We start from the raw sequence: 18,681 nt of genomic DNA on the forward strand, positions 1-18,681 counted from the left end.
GAGAGCCCCAGGGACAGGCAGAGATGAGGCAGAGCAGCACTGCAGCCCCCTGCCCAGCCAGGAGCAGCTCAGGCAGGCAGCAGGCAGCCTGCAGGCTTTGCCTCCAGCAGCACTGCCAGAGCTCCACCTGCCCAGGAGCAGCAGGCACGGAGCCAGCAGCTGCCAGAGCAGGCAAAGCCTCTGCTGCCCAGGCAGGGACAGGGCTGAGGCCCCACACTGCAGCTGAGGCACTGCAGGGCTGCAGGAGGCACTGCAGGAGGCACTGCAGGAGGCACTGCAGGGCTGCAGGAGGCACTGCAGGAGGCACTGCAGGCTCCTGGGGAGCTGCCCAGCACCCCCAGGCACCACACTCAGGCCTGCTCCCAATCCACTCTGCCCCAGCCTGGAGCTGTGCCTGGGAATACCCCCAGCAGCCCCCCTGGCTGGGTCTGCCCCCCAGCAGCCCCCCCTGGCTGCTTCTGCCCCCCAGCAGCCCCCCCTGGCTGGGTCTGCCCCCCAGCAGCCCCCCTGGCTGCTTCTGCCCCCCAGCAGCCCCCCCTGGCTGCTTCTGCCCCCCAGCAGCCCCCCTGGCTGATTCTGCCCCCCAGCAGCCCCCCTGGCTGATTCTGCCCCCCAGCAGCCCCCCCTGGCTGCTTCTGCCCCCCAGCAGCCCCCCCTGGCTGGGTCTGCCCCCCAGCAGCCCCCCTGGCTGCTTCTGCCCCCCAGCAGCCCCCCCTGGCTGATTCTGCCCCCCAGCACCCCCCCCTGGCTGGGTCTGCCCCCCAGCAGCCCCCCTGGCTGCTTCTGCCCCCCAGCAGCCCCCCCTGGCTGATTCTGCCCCCCAGCAGCCCCCCTGGCTGGGTCTGCCCCCCAGCAGCCCCCCTGGCTGCTTCTGCCCCCCAGCAGCCCCCCCTGGCTGGGTCTGCCCCCCAGCAGCCCCCCTGGCTGCTTCTGCCCCCCAGCAGCCCCCCCTGGCTGATTCTGCCCCCCAGCAGCCCCCCTGGCTGGGTCTGCCCCCCAGCACCCCCCCCCTGGCTGGGTCTGCCCCCCAGCAGCCTCCCTGGCTGATTCTGCCCCCCAGCAGCCCCCCTGGCTGATTCTGCCCCCCAGCAGCCCCCCTGGCTGGGTCTGCCCCCAGCAGCCCCCTGGCAGCTCTCACCTATGATGGTGAACCTGAAGGCCTTGGAGGGCAGGGCCCTGCCGGCATAGGTGTCAGCATTGCTCTCGTTCAGCACCACCTGCAGCTTCAGGGTGTAGTTGCCAAGCTTCTGCAGGTTCTCTGCAGGCAGGGGCAGGGCTCAGGGCAGGGCTCACAGGGGCAGGGCTCAGGGGCAGGGCTCACAGGGGCAGGGCTCAGAGGGGCAGGGCTCACAGGGGCAGGGCACTCAGGGGCAGGGCTCACAGGGGCAGGGCTCAGAGGGGCAGGGCTCAGAGGGGCAGGGCTCACAGGGGCAGGGCACTCAGGGGCAGGGCACTCAGGGGCAGGGCACTCAGGGGCAGGGCTCAGAGGGGCAGGGCTCACAGGGGCAGGGCTCAGAGGGGCAGGGCTCACAGGGGCAGGGCACTCAGGGGCAGGGCACTCAGGGGCAGGGCTCAGAGGGGCAGGGCTCACAGGGGCAGGGCTCAGAGGGGCAGGGCTCACAGGGGCAGGGCACTCAGGGGCAGGGCACTCAGGGGCAGGGCTCAGAGGGGCAGGGCGCTCAGGGGCAGGGCTCAGGGGCAGGGCACTCAGGGGCAGGGCTCAGAGGGGCAGGGCACTCAGGGGCAGGGCACTCAGGGGCAGGGCGCTCAGGGGCAGGGCTCAGAGGGGCAGGGCACTCAGGGGCAGGGCACTCAGGGGCAGGGTGCTCAGGGGCAGGGCTCACAGGGGCAGGGCACTCAGGGGCAGGGCACTCAGGGGCAGGGCTCACAGGGGCAGGGCACTCAGGGGCAGGGCACTCAGGGGCAGGGCTCAGAGGGGCAGGGCAGAGGGCAGGGCAGAGGGCAGGGCAGAGGGCAGGGCTCACAGGGGCAGGGCACTCAGGGGCAGGGCACTCAGGCTCAGGGCAGAGCCTCAGCCCCCCCAGGGCACATACCCATCTTCTTGAACCAGTAGGGCCACTTGCCCCCGTGCTGGCTGATGTGGGAGATGATCTCCTTGTTCCCTGTGGGGGCTGCAAGACAAGCAAGGGGCAGAGGTTGAGCTGCAGCCTCCACCCTCACTGCTCTGCAGAGCCAGCCTGGCAGGCCCCAGCCAGGAGAGGAACTCCTCCCAAGCCTGCCCCCCACCACCAGACACCCCAAGAGCCCCTGGGTGCCCCCAGCCCCTCGGGGACAGCTTCCCTGCAGAGGCTGCAGCTGCTGCAGGGCACAGGCCCTGAGCCACCGAAGCTCCACCTGAATGAAGCCTCACAGCTGGGACAAAGCCAAGAGCCTTCCACTGAGCTCCACAGCAGCCCCAGTGCCCCTCAGAGCAGATCCCTCCAGCTGCACTTCCTGCTCCCAGCTCTCTGGGCAGCCTGGGCCAGGCTCTCCCCACCCCCAGGGGCAAACATTTCCCCTTCCCTCCACTCCCAATCTCCCTCTGGGAGCCCAAACCATCCCCCCCTGGCCTGGCTCCACAGGCCCTGAGGAAAACTCTGTCCCCAGCTTCCTGCTCAGCCTTGGAGCGCTGCAAGGCCACCAGCAGGTGCCCCTGGAGCCTCCTCCTCTGCAGGCTGCCCAAGCCCAGCTCTCCCAGCCTGGCTCCCAGCAGAGGGCTTCCAGCCCTGCCTGCACTGCTGTGGCCTCCTCTGGCCCTGCTGAGCAGCTCCCTGGCTGTGAGTGCTGAGGGCTCCAGAGCTGGAGGCAGTGCCCCAGGTGAGGTCAGAGCAGAGCATTCAGACACAAAACCTTTGGCACTGCAGCAGCTGCCTGAGCCTCAAGCATGGCCCTGGAGGACTACACTGTCCTTACAATCCAGGCTGAGGGAGCTGGGGCTGTGCAGCCTGCAGGGGAGAAGGCTCCAGGGGCTCCTCAGAGCTGCTGCCAGCACCTGAAGGGATCCTGCAGGAAGGCTGCAGAGGAACTGCTCCTGAGGGGGTCTGGAGCCAGGCCCAGGGGGAAGGGTTTGGAGCTGAGGCAGAGCAGGCTCAGAGTGGAGCTGAGGAAGAAGTTCTCCAGTGTGAGGCTGCTGAGGCTCTGGCCCAGGCTGCCCAGGGAGGCTGTGGCTGCCTCCTGCCTGGGGGTGCTGCAGGCCAGGCTGGATGAGGCCCTGAGCAGCTGAGCCTGGCTGAGAGGTGTCCCTGGGCCTGGCAGGAGGTTGGAGCAGCTGAGCTCTGGGCTCCCTCCCAGGCTGGGCCCTGCTGGGGCTCCCTCACCCTTGGCACACTCACAGTGCAGGATGACCTTCAGCTCCACAAGCAGCTTCTTGGAGCCTCCATGGCTGGACCCTGGCAGCTTCTGCATTGCTTCTCCTTTCTTGTTGAGGATTTCTATTCTCAGTGCTCCTGTGTGGCAGGGCAGAGAGGACAGGCTCAGCAGAGGCTGGAAGGGGCTGCTGGGGGCTGCCCTGGCAGAGAGGAGAGCAGGGCATGCCCCTGTGGCTGTGGCTCTGGGGAGCAGGGCCAAGGTACCTATGGGGGTGCCAGCAAATCTGGTGTCATTGGGCAGCAGCTCATCCCCTTCAGGCCAGGTCACAGACAGCCTGTCAGGGAGCCTGGGGGAGAGAGACAGAGCTGGCTGGGGGCTGCACACCCCCAGCTGAGGCACAGCAGAGCCACAGCAGGGCAGTGTGAGCAGCCCCTGCCCTGGACCAGCTCCTGCTGCTGCAGAGCTCTGCTGCTCCTGCCCCTGCCCCAGCTGGGGCTGCTGGGCAGCAGAGGCATGCTGCTGAGGCAGAGCAGCAGGGAGCAGGCCCAGCTGGGGCTGACCTGGCCATCTCATCCTCGATGTACTTCTTGATGGCACTGTCACAGGTGCTCCTGTCCAGCTTGGAGATGGGCACGGTCTTCATCTCGGCGTACAGGGCCTGGGGCTCCTGGCACGGCACAGGCAGAGGCCAGTCACTGACAGCAGGGGCAGGGCAGGGGGCAGCCTCCCTGGGGGGGGCCCAGGCGAGCAGCCACGGCCACAGGGCTGCCACAGCCTGCTGGGAGCTCCAGCAGCCACTCCTAAAGCCTGCTGACCTCCCCCAGGCCCAGCAGGCTGGGGGGGAAGAGACCTCTGCAGCTCCCCCAGGTCAGGCCCCTGCTGAGGCAGCTGGGAGCACCCCCAGCAGTGTGGTCAGTGCCCCCCAGCAGTGTGCAGCACCCCCAGCAGTGTGCAGCACCCCCAGCAGTGTGCAGCACCCCCAGCAGTGTGCAGCACCCCCAGCAGCCTGCAGCACCCCCAGCAGTGTGCAGCACCCCAGCAGTGTGCAGCACCCCCAGCAGCCTGCAGCACCCCCAGCAGCCTGCAGCACCCCCAGCAGTGTGCAGCACCCCCAGCAGCCTGCAGCACCCCCAGCAGTGTGGTCAGTGCCCCCCAGCAGTGTGCAGCACCCCCAGCAGTGTGCAGCACCCCAGCAGTGTGCAGCACCCCCAGCAGTGTGCAGCACCCCCAGCAGTGTGCAGCACCCCCAGCAGCCTGCAGCACCCCCAGCAGTGTGCAGCACCCCCAGCAGCCTGCAGCACCCCCAGCAGTGTGCAGCACCCCCAGCAGTGTGCAGCACCCCAGCAGTGTGCAGCACCCCCAGCAGTGTGCAGCACCCCCAGCAGTGTGCAGCACCCCCAGCAGCCTGCAGCACCCCCAGCAGTGTGCAGCACCCCCAGCAGTGTGCAGCACCCCCAGCAGTGTGCAGCACCCCCAGCAGTGTGCAGCACCCCAGCAGTGTGCAGCACCCCCAGCAGTCTGCAGCACCCCCAGCAGCCTGCAGCACCCCCAGCAGCGTGCAGCACCCCCAGCAGCCTGCAGCACCCCCAGCAGTGTGCAGCACCCCCAGCAGTGTGCAGCACCCCCAGCAGCCTGCAGCACCCCCAGCAGTGTGCAGCACCCCCAGCAGCCTGCAGCACCCCAGCAGTGTGCAGCACCCCAGCAGTGTGCAGCACCCCAGCAGTGTGCAGCACCCCAGCAGTGTGCAGCACCCCCAGCAGTGTGCAGCACCCCCAGCAGTGTGCAGCACCCCCAGCAGTGTGCAGCACCCCAGCAGTGTGCAGCACCCCCAGCAGTGTGCAGCACCCCAGCAGTGTGCAGCACCCCAGCAGTGTGCAGCACCCCCAGCAGCCTGCAGCACCCCCAGCAGCCTGCAGCACCCCCAGCAGTGTGCAGCACCCCCAGCAGCCTGCAGCACCCCCAGCAGCCTGCAGCACCCCCAGCAGTGTGCAGCACCCCCAGCAGCCTGCAGCACCCCCAGCAGCCTGCAGCACCCCCAGCAGTGTGGTCAGTGCCCCCCAGCAGTGTGGTCAGTGCCCCCCAGCAGCCTGGACACCCCCCCAATCATTTGGAGCTCTCCAAGCCAGCCTGGCCCAGCAGTGTCCTCGAGGCCCCCTGCCCCCAGCCCCCCTCAGCCCTTCCTTACCAGAGCAATCTGAACCTCTCCCCCCGTGGCAAAAATGTCTCCATCGTGGTGGCCATAGAGGAAGAACTTCTCGATGGTGCCATAGAATATTGGCAGAGTCTTCACTGTCTTCACCTGTGGGAGGGGAGCAGCCCCCAGGGCTCAGCTCTGCAGCACAGGCTGCTGCTGCTGCTGCTGCTGCTGCTGCCCTCCCTGAGCAGCCCGGGCCCGCAGGGGCAGGGCACAGGGCGCCCCGGGCCGCCCAGGCAGGGCTGACTCACCAGCTGCCCGGTTTTGAAGGTCCTGCCATCCCACTCTATGGCCCCATAGACGGTCCAGGGGCTCTGCATCCTCTTGGAGGGCAGGTCAGAGCGGGGGGTGACGCCCTTGAAGATGGTGAACTTGATCTGCTTGTCGTAGCGCTCGTGGCAGTCCTTCAGCCACAGCGCGAACTCCCTGTCGATCTTCATCCGCTGCTCCTGGGGGCAGAGGGCAGCATGGCACAGCACCCCCAGCCCCAGGCACCCCCAGCCAGCCCCAGGCAGCCCCAGGCAGCCCCAGCCAGCCCCAGCCAGCCCCAGCCAGCCCCAGGGGCCAGCAGCCCTGCACCCAGCACAGGCCTCCACCCTGCACACCCAACAGCCTGCTTGGGGAGCCAGGGCAAAGCTTTCCCCAGCACCCAGAGCCCTCTGCAAACAGATCCTGCACACACTGTGCCACAGGGGGAGGAAGCTGGGGCAGGAGCCCAGCATGGAGGGGGGAAGGGGCCTCTGGAGCTGCCTCAGCCCAAGCACCACCAGCCCCCACCCCCAGCACCCTGCCCAGCAGCACAGTGCCCAGGGGGGGTTGGAAGCTCTCCACACCAGCAGACTCCACAACCTCTCTGGGCAGCCTGCTCCAGGCCTCCAGCAGCCTCCCCCCAAACCACTTTCTCCTCCTGCTCAGCTGCCACCTCCTGCCTGCCAGGCTCTGCCCCTTGCCCCTTGGCCTGGCTCTGGGCACCACTCAGCAGAGCCTGGCCCCAGCCTCCTGCCCCCCACAGCTCCTTCAGCTCTTGCTGAGCATTGCTCAGCTGCCCTCTGGGGCTGCTCTGCTGCAGGCTCTCAGCCCCAGGGCTCTCAGCCTGTGCTGCTGCCAGAGCTGCTCCAGGCCCCTCAGCAGCTCTGCAGCCTCCCATGGGCTCTCTCCAGCAGTCTCAGAGGGACAGGGAAGCACAGCACTGAGCCCAGCACTGGCAGCTGTGGCCTCAGCAGAGCAGAGCAGAGGGGCAGGAGAGCCTCCCTTGCCCTGCTGGCCACACTCTTCTCCATGCCTCCTAGGACACCTTTGGCCTCCTTAGCTCCCAGAGCACTCTGCTGGCTCCTGGGCACCTTGCTGTCCCCCAGCACTGCCAGGTCCTCTCCTGGGAGCTGCCCCCCAGCAGCTGTTGTGTGAGAGCAGAAAGCACTGAAGCTGCTCTCCCACACTTCCAGAGGCAGCCCCTGGCCAAAGGCAGCAGAGCTCTCTGCTCGCAGGAGCTGCAGCACTGCCCCAGCTGAGGCCCTTCAGCCAGCAGGATGCCATGAATCAGAGCATCAGCCAGGCTGGAACAGCCCTCAGAGCTCATCCAGGCCAACCTCTCCCCCAGCACCAGCTGATCAGCTCAACCATGGCACCAGGGGCCTCAGCCAGGCTCTTCCTAAACACTTCCAGGGCTGGGGACTCCACCACCCCCCTGGGCAGCACATCCCCAGGGCCAATCTCTCTTGCTGGGAAGAACTTTCTCCTCACCTCCAGCCTCAACCTCCCCTGGCACAGCTTGAGACTGTGTCCTCTTGTTCTGCTGCTGGGGGCCTGGGAGCAGAGCCCAACCCCCACCTGGCTCCAACCTCCCTGCAGGGAGTTGCAGAGAGCAAGAAGGTCTCCCCTGAGCCTCCTCTTCTCCAGGCTAAGCAACCCCAGCTCCCTCAGCCTCTCCTCACAGGGCTGTGCTCCAGACCCCTCCCCAGCTTTCTTGCCCTTCTCTGGACACCTTCCAGCAGCTCAACCTCTTTCCTAAGCTGAGGAGCCCAGAGCTGGACACAGGACTCAAGGTGTGGCCTGAGCAGTGCTGAGCACAGGGCAGAAGGACTTCCCTGCTCCTGCTGGCCACACTCTTCCTGCTGCAGGCCAGGATGCCCTTGGCCTCCTTGGCGCCCTGGGCACACTGCAGGCTCCTTTCAGCCTACTCTCAACCACTCCCCCCAGGTCCCTCTCTGCCTGGCTGCTCTCATTCCCTCTGCCCCCAGCCTGCAGCACTGCCTGGGGCTGCTGTGTGCAGCAGCCAGCACTTGGATGTGTTCAGCCTCCTGCCCTGGGCAAGAGCCAGGAGCTCACCTGGCCATTGAAGATCCTGGTGAAGAGAGTGTTCTTGTCCTTCAGCTTCAGCTCCAGGTCCATGAAGGTGAGCTTGTTGGTGCTGACCTGGAACTTGTCGTTGGTGAAGAGGGCTCCTGAGATCCTGTTGTAGCACTCGATGGGGGTCAGGCCCCGCTTCTTGGGGGGGGCACACCACTCGAAGCTGCAAGGGGAGCAGGGGGGGCAGGCTCAGCTCCAAGGGGGGCAGAGGCAGCTGGGCCCCGGGGTGAGGAGCAGGAGCTGCAGACTCACTCCTCCACAGTGGTGTAGGGGATCAGCCTGCCGTTCCAGAAGCACTCGAAGATGGGCCTCTTCCCCCGGGCTCCCTTCTGCACGATGAAGCAGTCCTCATCATCATCCTCCTCCCCTGGCTCTTGAGGACAAACAGAAGAGGCTCCATCAGTACACTGCTTGGAAGCACTAAGGCAACAAAAGAGCCCAGAGAGGCCTGAGCTGAGGACTGTCTCTGCTGGTGGAGTGTGGGACAGCTGTGACCAGGCCAGGCTCTAGAGAGGTGGAGTTTGGCTCTGCTGGGGAAGAACCAAGCAGGAACAGCAGGGAAACACTGGGCAAGGAAGGGAAACCTGTGACCAAACCCAGCAGAGCTGCAAGCTGCAGTCTCAGACAGGCTGGCTGTCTCCCAGCCACAGACAACCCCAGCATGGAGGGAAGGGACCCCTGGAGCTGCCCCAGCCCAGCCCTGCTCCAGCAGGGCCCCCCCAGCACCCTGCCCAGCAGCACAGTGCCCAGGGGGGGTTGGAAGCTCTCCACACCAGCAGACTCCACAACCTCTCTGGGCAGCCTGCTCCAGGCCTCCAGCAGCCTCCCCCCAAACCACTTTCTCCTCCTGCTCAGCTGCCACCTCCTGCCTGCCAGGCTCTGCCCCTTGCCCCTTGGCCTGGCCCTGGGCACCACTCAGCAGAGCCTGGCCCCAGCCTCTTGCCCCCCACAGCTCCTTCAGCCCTTGCTGAGCATTGCTCAGCTGCCCTCTGGGGCTGCTCTGCTGCAGGCTCTCAGCCCCAGGGCTCTCAGCCTTTGCTGCTCCCAGAGGACCCTCAGCAGCTCAGCTCTGGTCTCTGTCATTAAGGCTGAGCACCAGAGGTACCAAGACTCTGGATGAGGCCCTGAGCAACCTGGGCCGCTGGGAGCCACGGCAGGGGTCTGGAAGGGGCTGGTGTCAAAAGGTCCCTTCCAAGCCAGCCCATTGCATGGCTGGGGGGCAGGCAGGGGAGCTGTGACTCACTGGAAGGGAAGCAGGGGTCATCAGGGTAGGTCTCCCTGTCGTAGAGGAAGGGGTGGTAGCGGATGATGCCCTCCACGATGCCCTCCCCTTCCACCTGCGCCTTGAACTCGAAGCTGTCGGCAGCTGTGTTGATGTAGAGGGTCTGCATGTCGTCCCTGATCTCCCTCAGGTTCACCAGCTTGGGCACCTTGCCCTTCTCAAACATGGAGATCTGAGAAGGCAACCCAGCAGGCTGGTGAGCTCCTCACCCAGCAGGCTGGTGAGCTGCTCACCCGGCGCTGGGGGCGAGCGGGACCGGCAGTGCCACTGCCCAGGGGCAGTCCTGCAGGCAGGGCAGGAGGCAGCGAGCCAGCAGGCTCCAGAGGGCAGCAGGCCTGGGGTGTCTGACCTGAATGTCAATGTTGTTGAAGGGGCTGATGTCCTTGGTGGCAGCACTGGTCTCGTTGCCCTTGGGCCCGTGGATGTAGTAGTGGTAGATGTGGCTGCAGGGGGAGGAACACAGCTCAGAGAGGCAGCCTGGCAGCTGCCCTGGCCAGGGACCCACAGCGGCTCCTGGCTTCCCTCAGCTGCCTCCCTGCATGGCTGCAGATCAGCTGCACAGCACAGGGACAGCTGCAAGCCAGAGAGGGAGGAGTGCTCTGCAAGCACACAGCGGGTTTGGGTGCAAAAAGCCTCCAAGCTCACCCACTCCAACCATCCTCTAACTCTGCCCAGGCTGGGGCTGCCCCATGGCCCCCAGCACCACAGCTCTGCCTCTGGGGAACACCTCCAGGGGTGGGGATTCAGCCTCCTGCCTGGGCAGCCTGGGCCAGGCCTGGAGAACCTTTCAGTCAAGAACTTTCTTCTGATGTCCAACCTCAACCTGCCCTGGGGCAGCCTGAGGCCATCTTGTCCTATCCCTTGTGAGCAGAGCCCAACCTCACCTGGCTGCAGCCTCCTCTCAGGGAGCTGCAGAGAGCAAGGAGGTCTCCCTCAGCCTCAGGCTTGAGAACCTGCTGGCTGCAGGGGGGTTGGTCAGAAATGGGTTGTCTGACCCTGCTAATAATTGCTGCTGCTGACTGCCCATGCCAAGTGACCCAGGGGCTGCCCACCTGCCAGCAGGCCACCGGCCCACCCCCGGCTTACGCCAGCTGCCGTGTCCAGAGGTGGAAGTAGTTCTTCAGGTACTGCATGTGGTCTGGCTGCACCCCTGTGATGACAACTGCTGTGAAGCTCTCCTTGTCCTTCTCCTCCAGGATCAGGTTATGGAGAAACCTTTCGTCATCGCTCGTGATGTGAGAGGAGTCCGAGGGCTACAGGGACAGGCGAGGGGAGCAGGAATGACAGCCGGCCCTGGGAGCTGCCAGCAGCTGCTCCAGCACCTCCCTCTGCTGCTCCTGCTGGGGGCACCAGCATCTTGCTACACCCCAGGGTACAAATCATAGAATCCATGAGGTTGGAAATGACCTCAAGGACCATCAGATCCAAGCTGGCACCCAACACCTCCTGGCTAACTCAACCAGGGCTCCAAGTGCCACATCCAATCCCCTCTTGAACACCTCCAGGGATGAGGACTCCACCACCTCCATGACTCAAAGATATCCCTTGATGTGTGAGGGACAGCTTGAGGGACACCCCCACCACCCCTTGAGGGCAAAGCTAAGCCCTGCTGGAGCACTGCAGGGTGAGCCCTGCCGAGCTGGGGCGGCATCCCCGGCTCTGTCACCTTTCTGTTCCGGATGTAGCCACTGTAGATTGATTCTCTGTTCTTCTCCTTCTTCTCAAAGTCCTCTTTGGACAGGACAAGCTCATGGACATCCTGAGACTCTGCAGGCTTGCTGATCATCTGATTGGATCAGAGAAAGGGTGGTGACCACCCACACCAGGTACAAAATGAGCAGTGACTCCCAGCTGGGACATCACTGGCCACAGACGTGCAGCCTGCCTTGGCTGGGCAGGGTCCTTTCTGGCTCACCCAGCCCAACCCCCTGCAGCCAGCAGGGACAGCCCCAACCAGAGAAGGCTGCCCAGAGCCCCAGCCAGCCTGACCTGCAATAGTGCCAGTCATGGGGCAGCTCCCAGCTCTCTGGGTAGCTATGGAGACACCTGATGGCTCTCAGCACAGTGACAACCTCCAGGTGACATGGGCAGCCCACTGCTGATGTGCCAAGCTCAGCCTGGGCAGCTGCCACCAGCCATGAAGGCAGAGGGTGGCCCTGCTGGGGCAGGACCCAGCTGTCCTGCAGCACTCAGACAGGTCTTGCCCACCCTCACAGCCCCTCCTCTCCTAAGCAGCTGCCAGGGCCCAGTGCTGGCTGAAGAGGCAGAACCCCCTCGTGCTGTGCAGGTCCCTAGGAGGTGAAGGCAGGGCTGAGTGGTTGGACTTGATGATCTCAAAGGGCACTTCCAGCCTCAACTGCTGGGTGCTCTGACTCAACACTGAGCAGCCCTGGGCAATGCAGCAGTGCCTGCCCCCAGCCCCAGGGATGCAGCTGCCGCAGCTGCGCTGCCTGCGCCTGGCGGAGTCCCCAGCCGGCCCCAGGCAGCGCCGCAGCCTGGAAGCCCTCCCTGCTGCCCCCCTGGCAGCTCTCTGGCTGCCCTGCTGGCCCTCCCAGAAGATGTGAGCATACTCTCCAGGAGGGCTGAGGTTGACTCACCCTGGCAGACTGCCCCACAAAGAACACTGCCTGCTTGCCTCCAACCCCGAAGTAGGAGATGTCGCTGTTGAGGCTGCGCGGCACCGGCACCGGGCGGACGTAGCTCGAGTGGTCACTGCGGCACAGGGGAGAGGGGAGAGGGGAGAGGGCCTGCAGTGAGCTGCCCAGGAGAGGGCAACCAAAACAGCACAGCCTGAGCTACACAGCTCCTCTGGAACTCCTCCACTTGGCCCCAAAACCATCATCGAATCCCAACAGGGCTCAGGCTGGGAGGGAGCTCAGAGCTCAGCTGCTCCAACCTCCTGCCAGGCCCAGGGACACCTCTCAGCCACACTGCTGCTCAGGGCCTCATCCAGCCTGGCCTGCAGCACCCCCAGCAAGGAGGCAGCCACAGCCTCCCTGGGCAGCCTGGGCCAGAGGCTCAGCAGCCTCACACTCAACAACTTCTTCCTCAGCTCCACTCTGAGCCTGCTCTGCCTCAGCTCCAAACCCTTCCCCCTGGGCCTGGCTCCAGACCCCCTCAGGAGCAGTTCCTCTGCAGCCTTCCTGCAGGATCCCTTCAGGTGCTGCCAGCAGCTCTGAGGTGCCCCTGGAGCCTTCTCCTCTGCAGGCTGCACAGCCCCAGCTCCCTCAGCCTGGCCTCACAGCAGAGCTGCTCCAGCCCTGGCAGCATCTCTGTGGCCTCCTCTGGCCTCTCTCCAGCAGCTCTGTGTCCTTCTCCTGCTGGGGACAGCAGAGCTGGAGGCAGGACTGGAGGTGAGGTCTGGGCAGAGCAGAGCCCAGGGGCAGGATCCCCTCTGCTGCCCTCTGCCCACCCTGCTCTGGCTGCAGCCAGCACACAGCTGCCTGAGGGCTGCAGGAGGCACTGCTGGCTCCTGGGGAGCTGCTCAGCACCCAGCACCCCCAAGCCTCTTCCTTCAGGGCTGCTCCCAACCCACTCTGCCCCCAGCCTGGAGCTGTGCTTGGGGCTGGCCTGACCCTGCTGCAGGACCTTGCAGTTGGCCTCGTTGAAAACCTCTGCAGAACAGAGCCAGCCCCCAGCTGTCTGTAGGTAACTCAAAGAGAGGCCAGACCAGGGCAAGAAGAGCACTTCTGTGTTAGAATCATAGAATTGTCAGGGCTGGAAGGGACCTCAAGGATCAGCCAGTTCCAACCCCTCTGCCATGGGCAGGGACACCTCACACAAATCAGGTTGCTCAGAGCCACATCCAGCCTGGGCTTCAAAACCTCCAGGGATGAGGCTGCCACACCTCCCTGGGCAGCCCTTGGTGGAGCTTCTCTGTTTCCTACTTATCAAGATGCCTGCAGAGACTCAGGGCCTGACAGCTTTAAGCAAAGTGCTGCAGAAGCAGCTCACACTGACACTCCTCAGTGGCACCACGAGCCCTGCAGCTCACACTGACACTCCTCAGTGCCACCACGAGCCCTGCAGCTCACACTGACACTCCTCAGTGGCACCACGAGCCCTGCAGCTCACACTGACACTCCTCAGTGGCACCACGAGCCCTGCAGCTCACAGTGCCCCTCCTCAGTGCCACCACGAGCCCTGCAGCTCACAGTGCCACTCCTCAGTGCCACCACAAGCCCTGCAGCTCAGTGCCACTCCTCAGTGGCACCACAAGCCCTGCAGCTCAGTGCCACTCCTCAGTGGCACCACAAGCCCTGCAGCTCACAGTGCCCCTCCTCAGTGCCACCACGAGCCCTGCAGCTCACAGTGCCACTCCTCAGTGGCACCACGAGCCCTGCAGCTCACACTGACACTCCTCAGTGGCACCACGAGCCCTGCAGCTCAGTGCCACTCCTCAGTGCCACCACGAGCCCTGCAGCTCAGTGCCACTCCTCAGTGCCACCACGAGCCCTGCAGCTCACAGTGCCCCTCCTCAGTGGCACCACGAGCCCCTCAGTGTTTGTCCAGACCTCTCAAAATCCCCCTGCCTGGTGAACTTGGACAGTCTGTACACAGCCCAGTTGTTGAGCTGCTTCGAGGTCATCCCTCTTCCGTTGTCCATCACGGCCACCGCTGGCTTCCCTTGGGACTCATCAAAGAGCTGTGGGGGGGAGAGAGCACACAAAGAGCACAGAACACATTAACACCCCCCAGAGGTACCCCCCAGCTGCAGCCACCAGGCCCTTCCCTCACCAGCTTGATCTGGATGCTCCTGACGCCGGCGTTGCGGCAGGTGGCCGACAGGGAGTTGTCGATCAGCTCAGCCAGGGCGAAGGCTGCGGGAAGAGAAGGACAACAGCCCTGGGAAAGGCTTCTCCTCACTGGGGCACTCACAGCAGCTGCTGCTCAGCCAGCAAGGGGACGCTGCCTGGGCACGGAGAGGGGCTGCCAGAGCCAGCAGAGCCCAACCTGCTGCGCAGAGGCTTCGCCTCTCGCTGACCACGCAGCTCTGCTGCCGGCAAGGACGCAGCTGGACACCGCTGCTCCTCAGGGCCTGCAGGGACACAGGTGGTGATCCCTGCTCCTCAGGGCTGCCTGCAGGCTCCCCCAGGCAGCAGAGGCTTGGCCAGGCTTGGGAATGAGTGCATGGCATTCAAAAAGAGCACTAAGTCTGTCACAAACTGAGACCTGCTGGGAAGGACCGGGCAGTGATGCGAAACAAGCTCCCCATGAGCCAGCAGCGTGTCCTCTTGGCCAAGAAGGCCAAAGCTGTCCTGGGGGGCATCAAGAGTGTGGCCAGGAGGGCAAGGGAGGGTCTCCTGTCCTCCCTATTCTGCCTTGCTGAGGCCACATCTGAAGAAGCATTTGAGGAGGTCCCTCTGTAGGTCTGGATCATCACACAGCCACTTGGAGTCATTTTGGAAGGACAATTTGCATGAAGGACAAAGTGAATGGATCATTAGGGGCATGGAATGGGTTGGGTTGGAAGGGACCTGCAAGACCATCCAGCTCCAACACCCTACCACGGGCAGGGACACCTCCCACCAGCCCAGGTTGCTCAGGGCCTCATCCAGCCTGGCCTTGAACACCTGCAGGCAGAAGACATCCACAACATTCCTGGGCAACCTGTTCCAGTGTCTCCCCACCCTCACTACCAAGAATTTCACCCTGCTCATAGCCTCAATCTGCCCTCTCCCAGCTCAAAGCCATTGCCTCAGGTCCTGGCAACCCAAGAGCCTTCCCCAGCACTGCCGCAGGCCACGGGGTGCCGCAGGGCGGTGCTTAGGGGCGGGTGGGGGGCAGGGGATAAAGAGGCAGGGGGCTGTAGGCAGGGGGTACTCACGCAGGGGGTTGTGCCCCTCGCTGGCATAGTACTCGTACATGCCGCTCTTCACCAGCGTGTCATAGTGCGGCAGGAAGTCGATGCGCTCCTTGGTGGCGGACAGCAGGGTCTGGTCCACACTCTGCAGCAGGTACAGCGTCACCCCGTCCTGCACCGCCTCACCTGCGGCCCGGAGCACACACACGGCGCTGCCGAGCACGCACAGGAGCCCTGCGGCGCGGCACCTGCCCCGGCCACGATCCCGTGCCCCCGACGTGCCGATGGACTAATTGTCGGCGCTCAGGAGCATGTGGCCTGCCCACAACTGACTCTCACGCGCTCAGCCTCCCCGCATCCGACTCTCACGCGCTCAGCCTGCTCGCATCCGACTCTCACGCGCTCAGCCTGCCCGCATCCGACTCTCACGCGCTCAGCCTCCTCGCATCCGACTCTCACGCGCTCAGCCTCCCTGCATCCGACTCTCACGCGCTCAGCCTCCTCGCATCCGACTCTCACGCGCTCAGCCTCCCCTCATCCAACTCTCACGCGCTCAGCCTGCTCGCATCCGACTCTCACGCGCTCAGGCTGCTCGCATCCGACTCTCACGCGCTCAGACTGCTCGCATCCGACTCTCACGCGCTCAGCCTCCCCGCATCCGACTCTCACGCGCTCAGCCTCCTCGCATCCGACTCTCACGCGCTCAGCCTCCTCTCATCCGACTCTCACGCGCTCAGCCTCCCCGCATCCGACTCTCACGCGCTCAGACTGCTCGCATCCGACTCTCACACGCTCAGACTCCTCACATCCGACTCTCACGCGCTCAGCCTCCTCGCATCCGACTCTCACGCGCTCAGCCTCCTCGCATCCGACTCTCACGCGCTCAGCCTGCTCGCATCCGACTCTCACGCGCTCAGACTGCTCGCATCCGACTCTCACACGCTCAGACTCCTCACATCCGACTCTCACGCGCTCAGACTGCTCGCATCCGACTCTCACACGCTCAGCCTGCTCGCATCCGACTCTCACGCGCTCAGCCTCCTCGCATCCGACTCTCACGCGCTCAGCCTCCTCGCATCCAACTCTCACGCGCTCAGCCTCCTCGCATCCAACTCTCACGCGCTCAGCCTCCTCGCATCCAACTCTCACGCGCTCAGCCTCCTCGCATCCAACTCTCACGCGCTCAGCCTCCTCGCATCCAACTCTCACGCGCTCAGCCTCCTCGCATCCGACTCTCACACGCTCAGCCTGCTCGCATCCGACTCTCACGCGCTCAGCCTCCTCGCATCCGACTCTCACGCGCTCAGCCTCCTCGCATCCAACTCTCACGCGCTCAGCCTCCTCTCATCCGACTCTCACGCGCTCAGCCTCCTCGCATCCGACTCTCACGCGCTCAGCCTCCTCGCATCCGACTCTCACGCGCTCAGCCTCCTCACATCCGACTCTCACGCGCTCAGCCTGCTCGCATCCGACTCTCACGCGCTCAGACTGCCCGCATCCGACTCTCACGCGCTCAGCCTCCTCGCATCCGACTCTCACGCGCTCAGCCTCCTCGCATCCAACTCTCACGCGCTCAGACTCCTCACATCCGACTCTCACGCGCTCAGCCTGCTCGCATCCGACTCTCACGCGCTCAGACTGCCCGCATCCGACTCTCACGCGCTCAGCCTGCTCGCATCCGACTCTCACGCGCTCAGACTGCTCGCATCCGACTCTCACGCGCTCAGACTGCTCGCATCCGACTCTCACGCGCTCAGACTCCTCCCATCCGACTCTCACGCGCTCAGACTGCTCGCATCCGACTCTCACACGCTCAGCCTGCTCGCATCCAACTCTCACGCGCTCAGCCTGCTCGCATCCGACTCTCACGCGCTCAGACTGCCCGCATCCGACTCTCACGCGCTCAGCCTGCTCGCATCCGACTCTCACGCGCTCAGACTGCTCGCATCCGACTCTCACGCGCTCAGACTGCTCGCATCCGACTCTCACGCGCTCAGACTCCTCACATCCGACTCTCACGCGCTCAGCCTCCTCGCATCCGACTCTCACGCGCTCAGCCTCCTCGCATCCGACTCTCACGCGCTCAGCCTCCTCGCATCCGACTCTCACGCGCTCAGACTGCTCTCATCCGACTCTCACGCGCTCAGACTGCCCTCATCCGACTCTCACGCGCTCAGCCTCCTCGCATCCGACTCTCACGCGCTCAGCCTCCCCTCATCCAACTCTCACGCGCTCAGCCTGCTCGCATCCGACTCTCACGCGCTCAGGCTGCTCGCATCCGACTCTCACGCGCTCAGACTGCTCGCATCCGACTCTCACGCGCTCAGCCTCCCCGCATCCGACTCTCACGCGCTCAGACTCCTCGCATCCGACTCTCACGCGCTCAGCCTCCTCGCATCCGACTCTCACGCGCTCAGCCTCCTCGCATCCGACTCTCACGCGCTCAGCCTCCTCGCATCCGACTCTCACGCGCTCAGCCTCCCCGCATCCGACTCTCACGCGCTCAGACTGCTCGCATCCGACTCTCACGCGCTCAGGCTGCTCGCATCCGACTCTCACGCGCTCAGACTGCTCGCATCCGACTCTCACGCGCTCAGCCTCCCCGCATCCGACTCTCACGCGCTCAGCCTCCTCGCATCCGACTCTCACGCGCTCAGCCTCCTCTCATCCGACTCTCACGCGCTCAGCCTCCCCGCATCCGACTCTCACGCGCTCAGACTGCTCGCATCCGACTCTCACACGCTCAGACTCCTCACATCCGACTCTCACGCGCTCAGACTGCTCGCATCCGACTCTCACACGCTCAGCCTGCTCGCATCCGACTCTCACGCGCTCAGCCTCCTCGCATCCGACTCTCACGCGCTCAGCCTCCTCGCATCCAACTCTCACGCGCTCAGCCTCCTCGCATCCAACTCTCACGCGCTCAGCCTCCTCGCATCCGACTCTCACGCGCTCAGCCTCCTCGCATCCGACTCTCACGCGCTCAGCCTCCTCGCATCCGACTCTCACGCGCTCAGCCTCCTCACATCCGACTCTCACGCGCTCAGCCTGCTCGCATCCGACTCTCACGCGCTCAGACTGCCCGCATCCGACTCTCACGTGCTCAGCCTCCTCGCATCCGACTCTCACGCGCTCAGACTGCCCGCATCCGACTCTCACGCGCTCAGCCTCCTCGCATCCAACTCTCACGCGCTCAGACTCCTCACATCCGACTCTCACGCGCTCAGCCTGCTCGCATCCGACTCTCACGCGCTCAGACTGCCCGCATCCGACTCTCACGCGCTCAGCCTGCTCGCATCCGACTCTCACGCGCTCAGACTGCTCGCATCCGACTCTCACGCGCTCAGACTGCTCGCATCCGACTCTCACGCGCTCAGACTCCTCACATCCGACTCTCACGCGCTCAGACTGCTCGCATCCGACTCTCACGCGCTCAGCCTGCTCGCATCCGACTCTCACGCGCTCAGCCTCCTCGCATCCAACTCTCACGCGCTCAGCCTCCTCGCATCCAACTCTCACGCGCTCAGCCTCCTCGCATCCAACTCTCACGCGCTCAGCCTCCTCGCATCCAATTCTCACGCGCTCAGCCTCCTCTCATCCGACTCTCACGCGCTCAGCCTCCCCGCATCCGACTCTCACGCGCTCAGCCTCCTCGCATCCAACTCTCACGCGCTCAGCCTCCTCTCATCCGACTCTCACGCGCTCAGCCTCCCCGCATCCGACTCTCACGCGCTCAGCCTCCTCGCA

General features: G+C 65.0%; 1 protein-coding gene across 2 annotated transcripts in view; it reads right to left on the bottom strand.

Moving 5' to 3' along the window:
• SMCHD1 (structural maintenance of chromosomes flexible hinge domain containing 1) overlaps window positions 1–18,681 on the bottom strand; it is a 71,696-nt gene that overhangs the window by 42,721 nt on the left and 10,294 nt on the right. For both annotated transcript variants that reach the window (XM_068166900.1, XM_068166899.1), the window contains exons 3-19: window positions 14,959–15,120; window positions 13,869–13,951; window positions 13,646–13,776; window positions 11,729–11,843; window positions 10,798–10,917; window positions 10,218–10,384; window positions 9,481–9,574; window positions 9,093–9,303; window positions 8,102–8,222; window positions 7,829–8,012; window positions 5,755–5,952; window positions 5,495–5,608; window positions 3,870–3,976; window positions 3,573–3,655; window positions 3,333–3,446; window positions 2,055–2,132; window positions 1,139–1,258 (exon numbers count right to left, since the gene is read on the bottom strand). In XM_068166900.1, the coding sequence (XP_068023001.1) occupies window positions 1,139–1,258; window positions 2,055–2,132; window positions 3,333–3,446; window positions 3,573–3,655; window positions 3,870–3,976; window positions 5,495–5,608; window positions 5,755–5,952; window positions 7,829–8,012; window positions 8,102–8,222; window positions 9,093–9,303; window positions 9,481–9,574; window positions 10,218–10,384; window positions 10,798–10,917; window positions 11,729–11,843; window positions 13,646–13,776; window positions 13,869–13,951; window positions 14,959–15,120 (2,202 nt within the window). The remainder of the gene's footprint in view (window positions 1–1,138; window positions 1,259–2,054; window positions 2,133–3,332; window positions 3,447–3,572; window positions 3,656–3,869; window positions 3,977–5,494; window positions 5,609–5,754; window positions 5,953–7,828; window positions 8,013–8,101; window positions 8,223–9,092; window positions 9,304–9,480; window positions 9,575–10,217; window positions 10,385–10,797; window positions 10,918–11,728; window positions 11,844–13,645; window positions 13,777–13,868; window positions 13,952–14,958; window positions 15,121–18,681) is intronic.

This window comes from Melanerpes formicivorus, unplaced genomic scaffold (assembly GCF_026170545.1).
Source record: "Melanerpes formicivorus ecotype bairdi unplaced genomic scaffold, bMelFor1.0.p_v2 SCAF_111, whole genome shotgun sequence".
In the NCBI taxonomy this organism is placed as follows: Eukaryota; Metazoa; Chordata; class Aves; order Piciformes; family Picidae; genus Melanerpes; species Melanerpes formicivorus.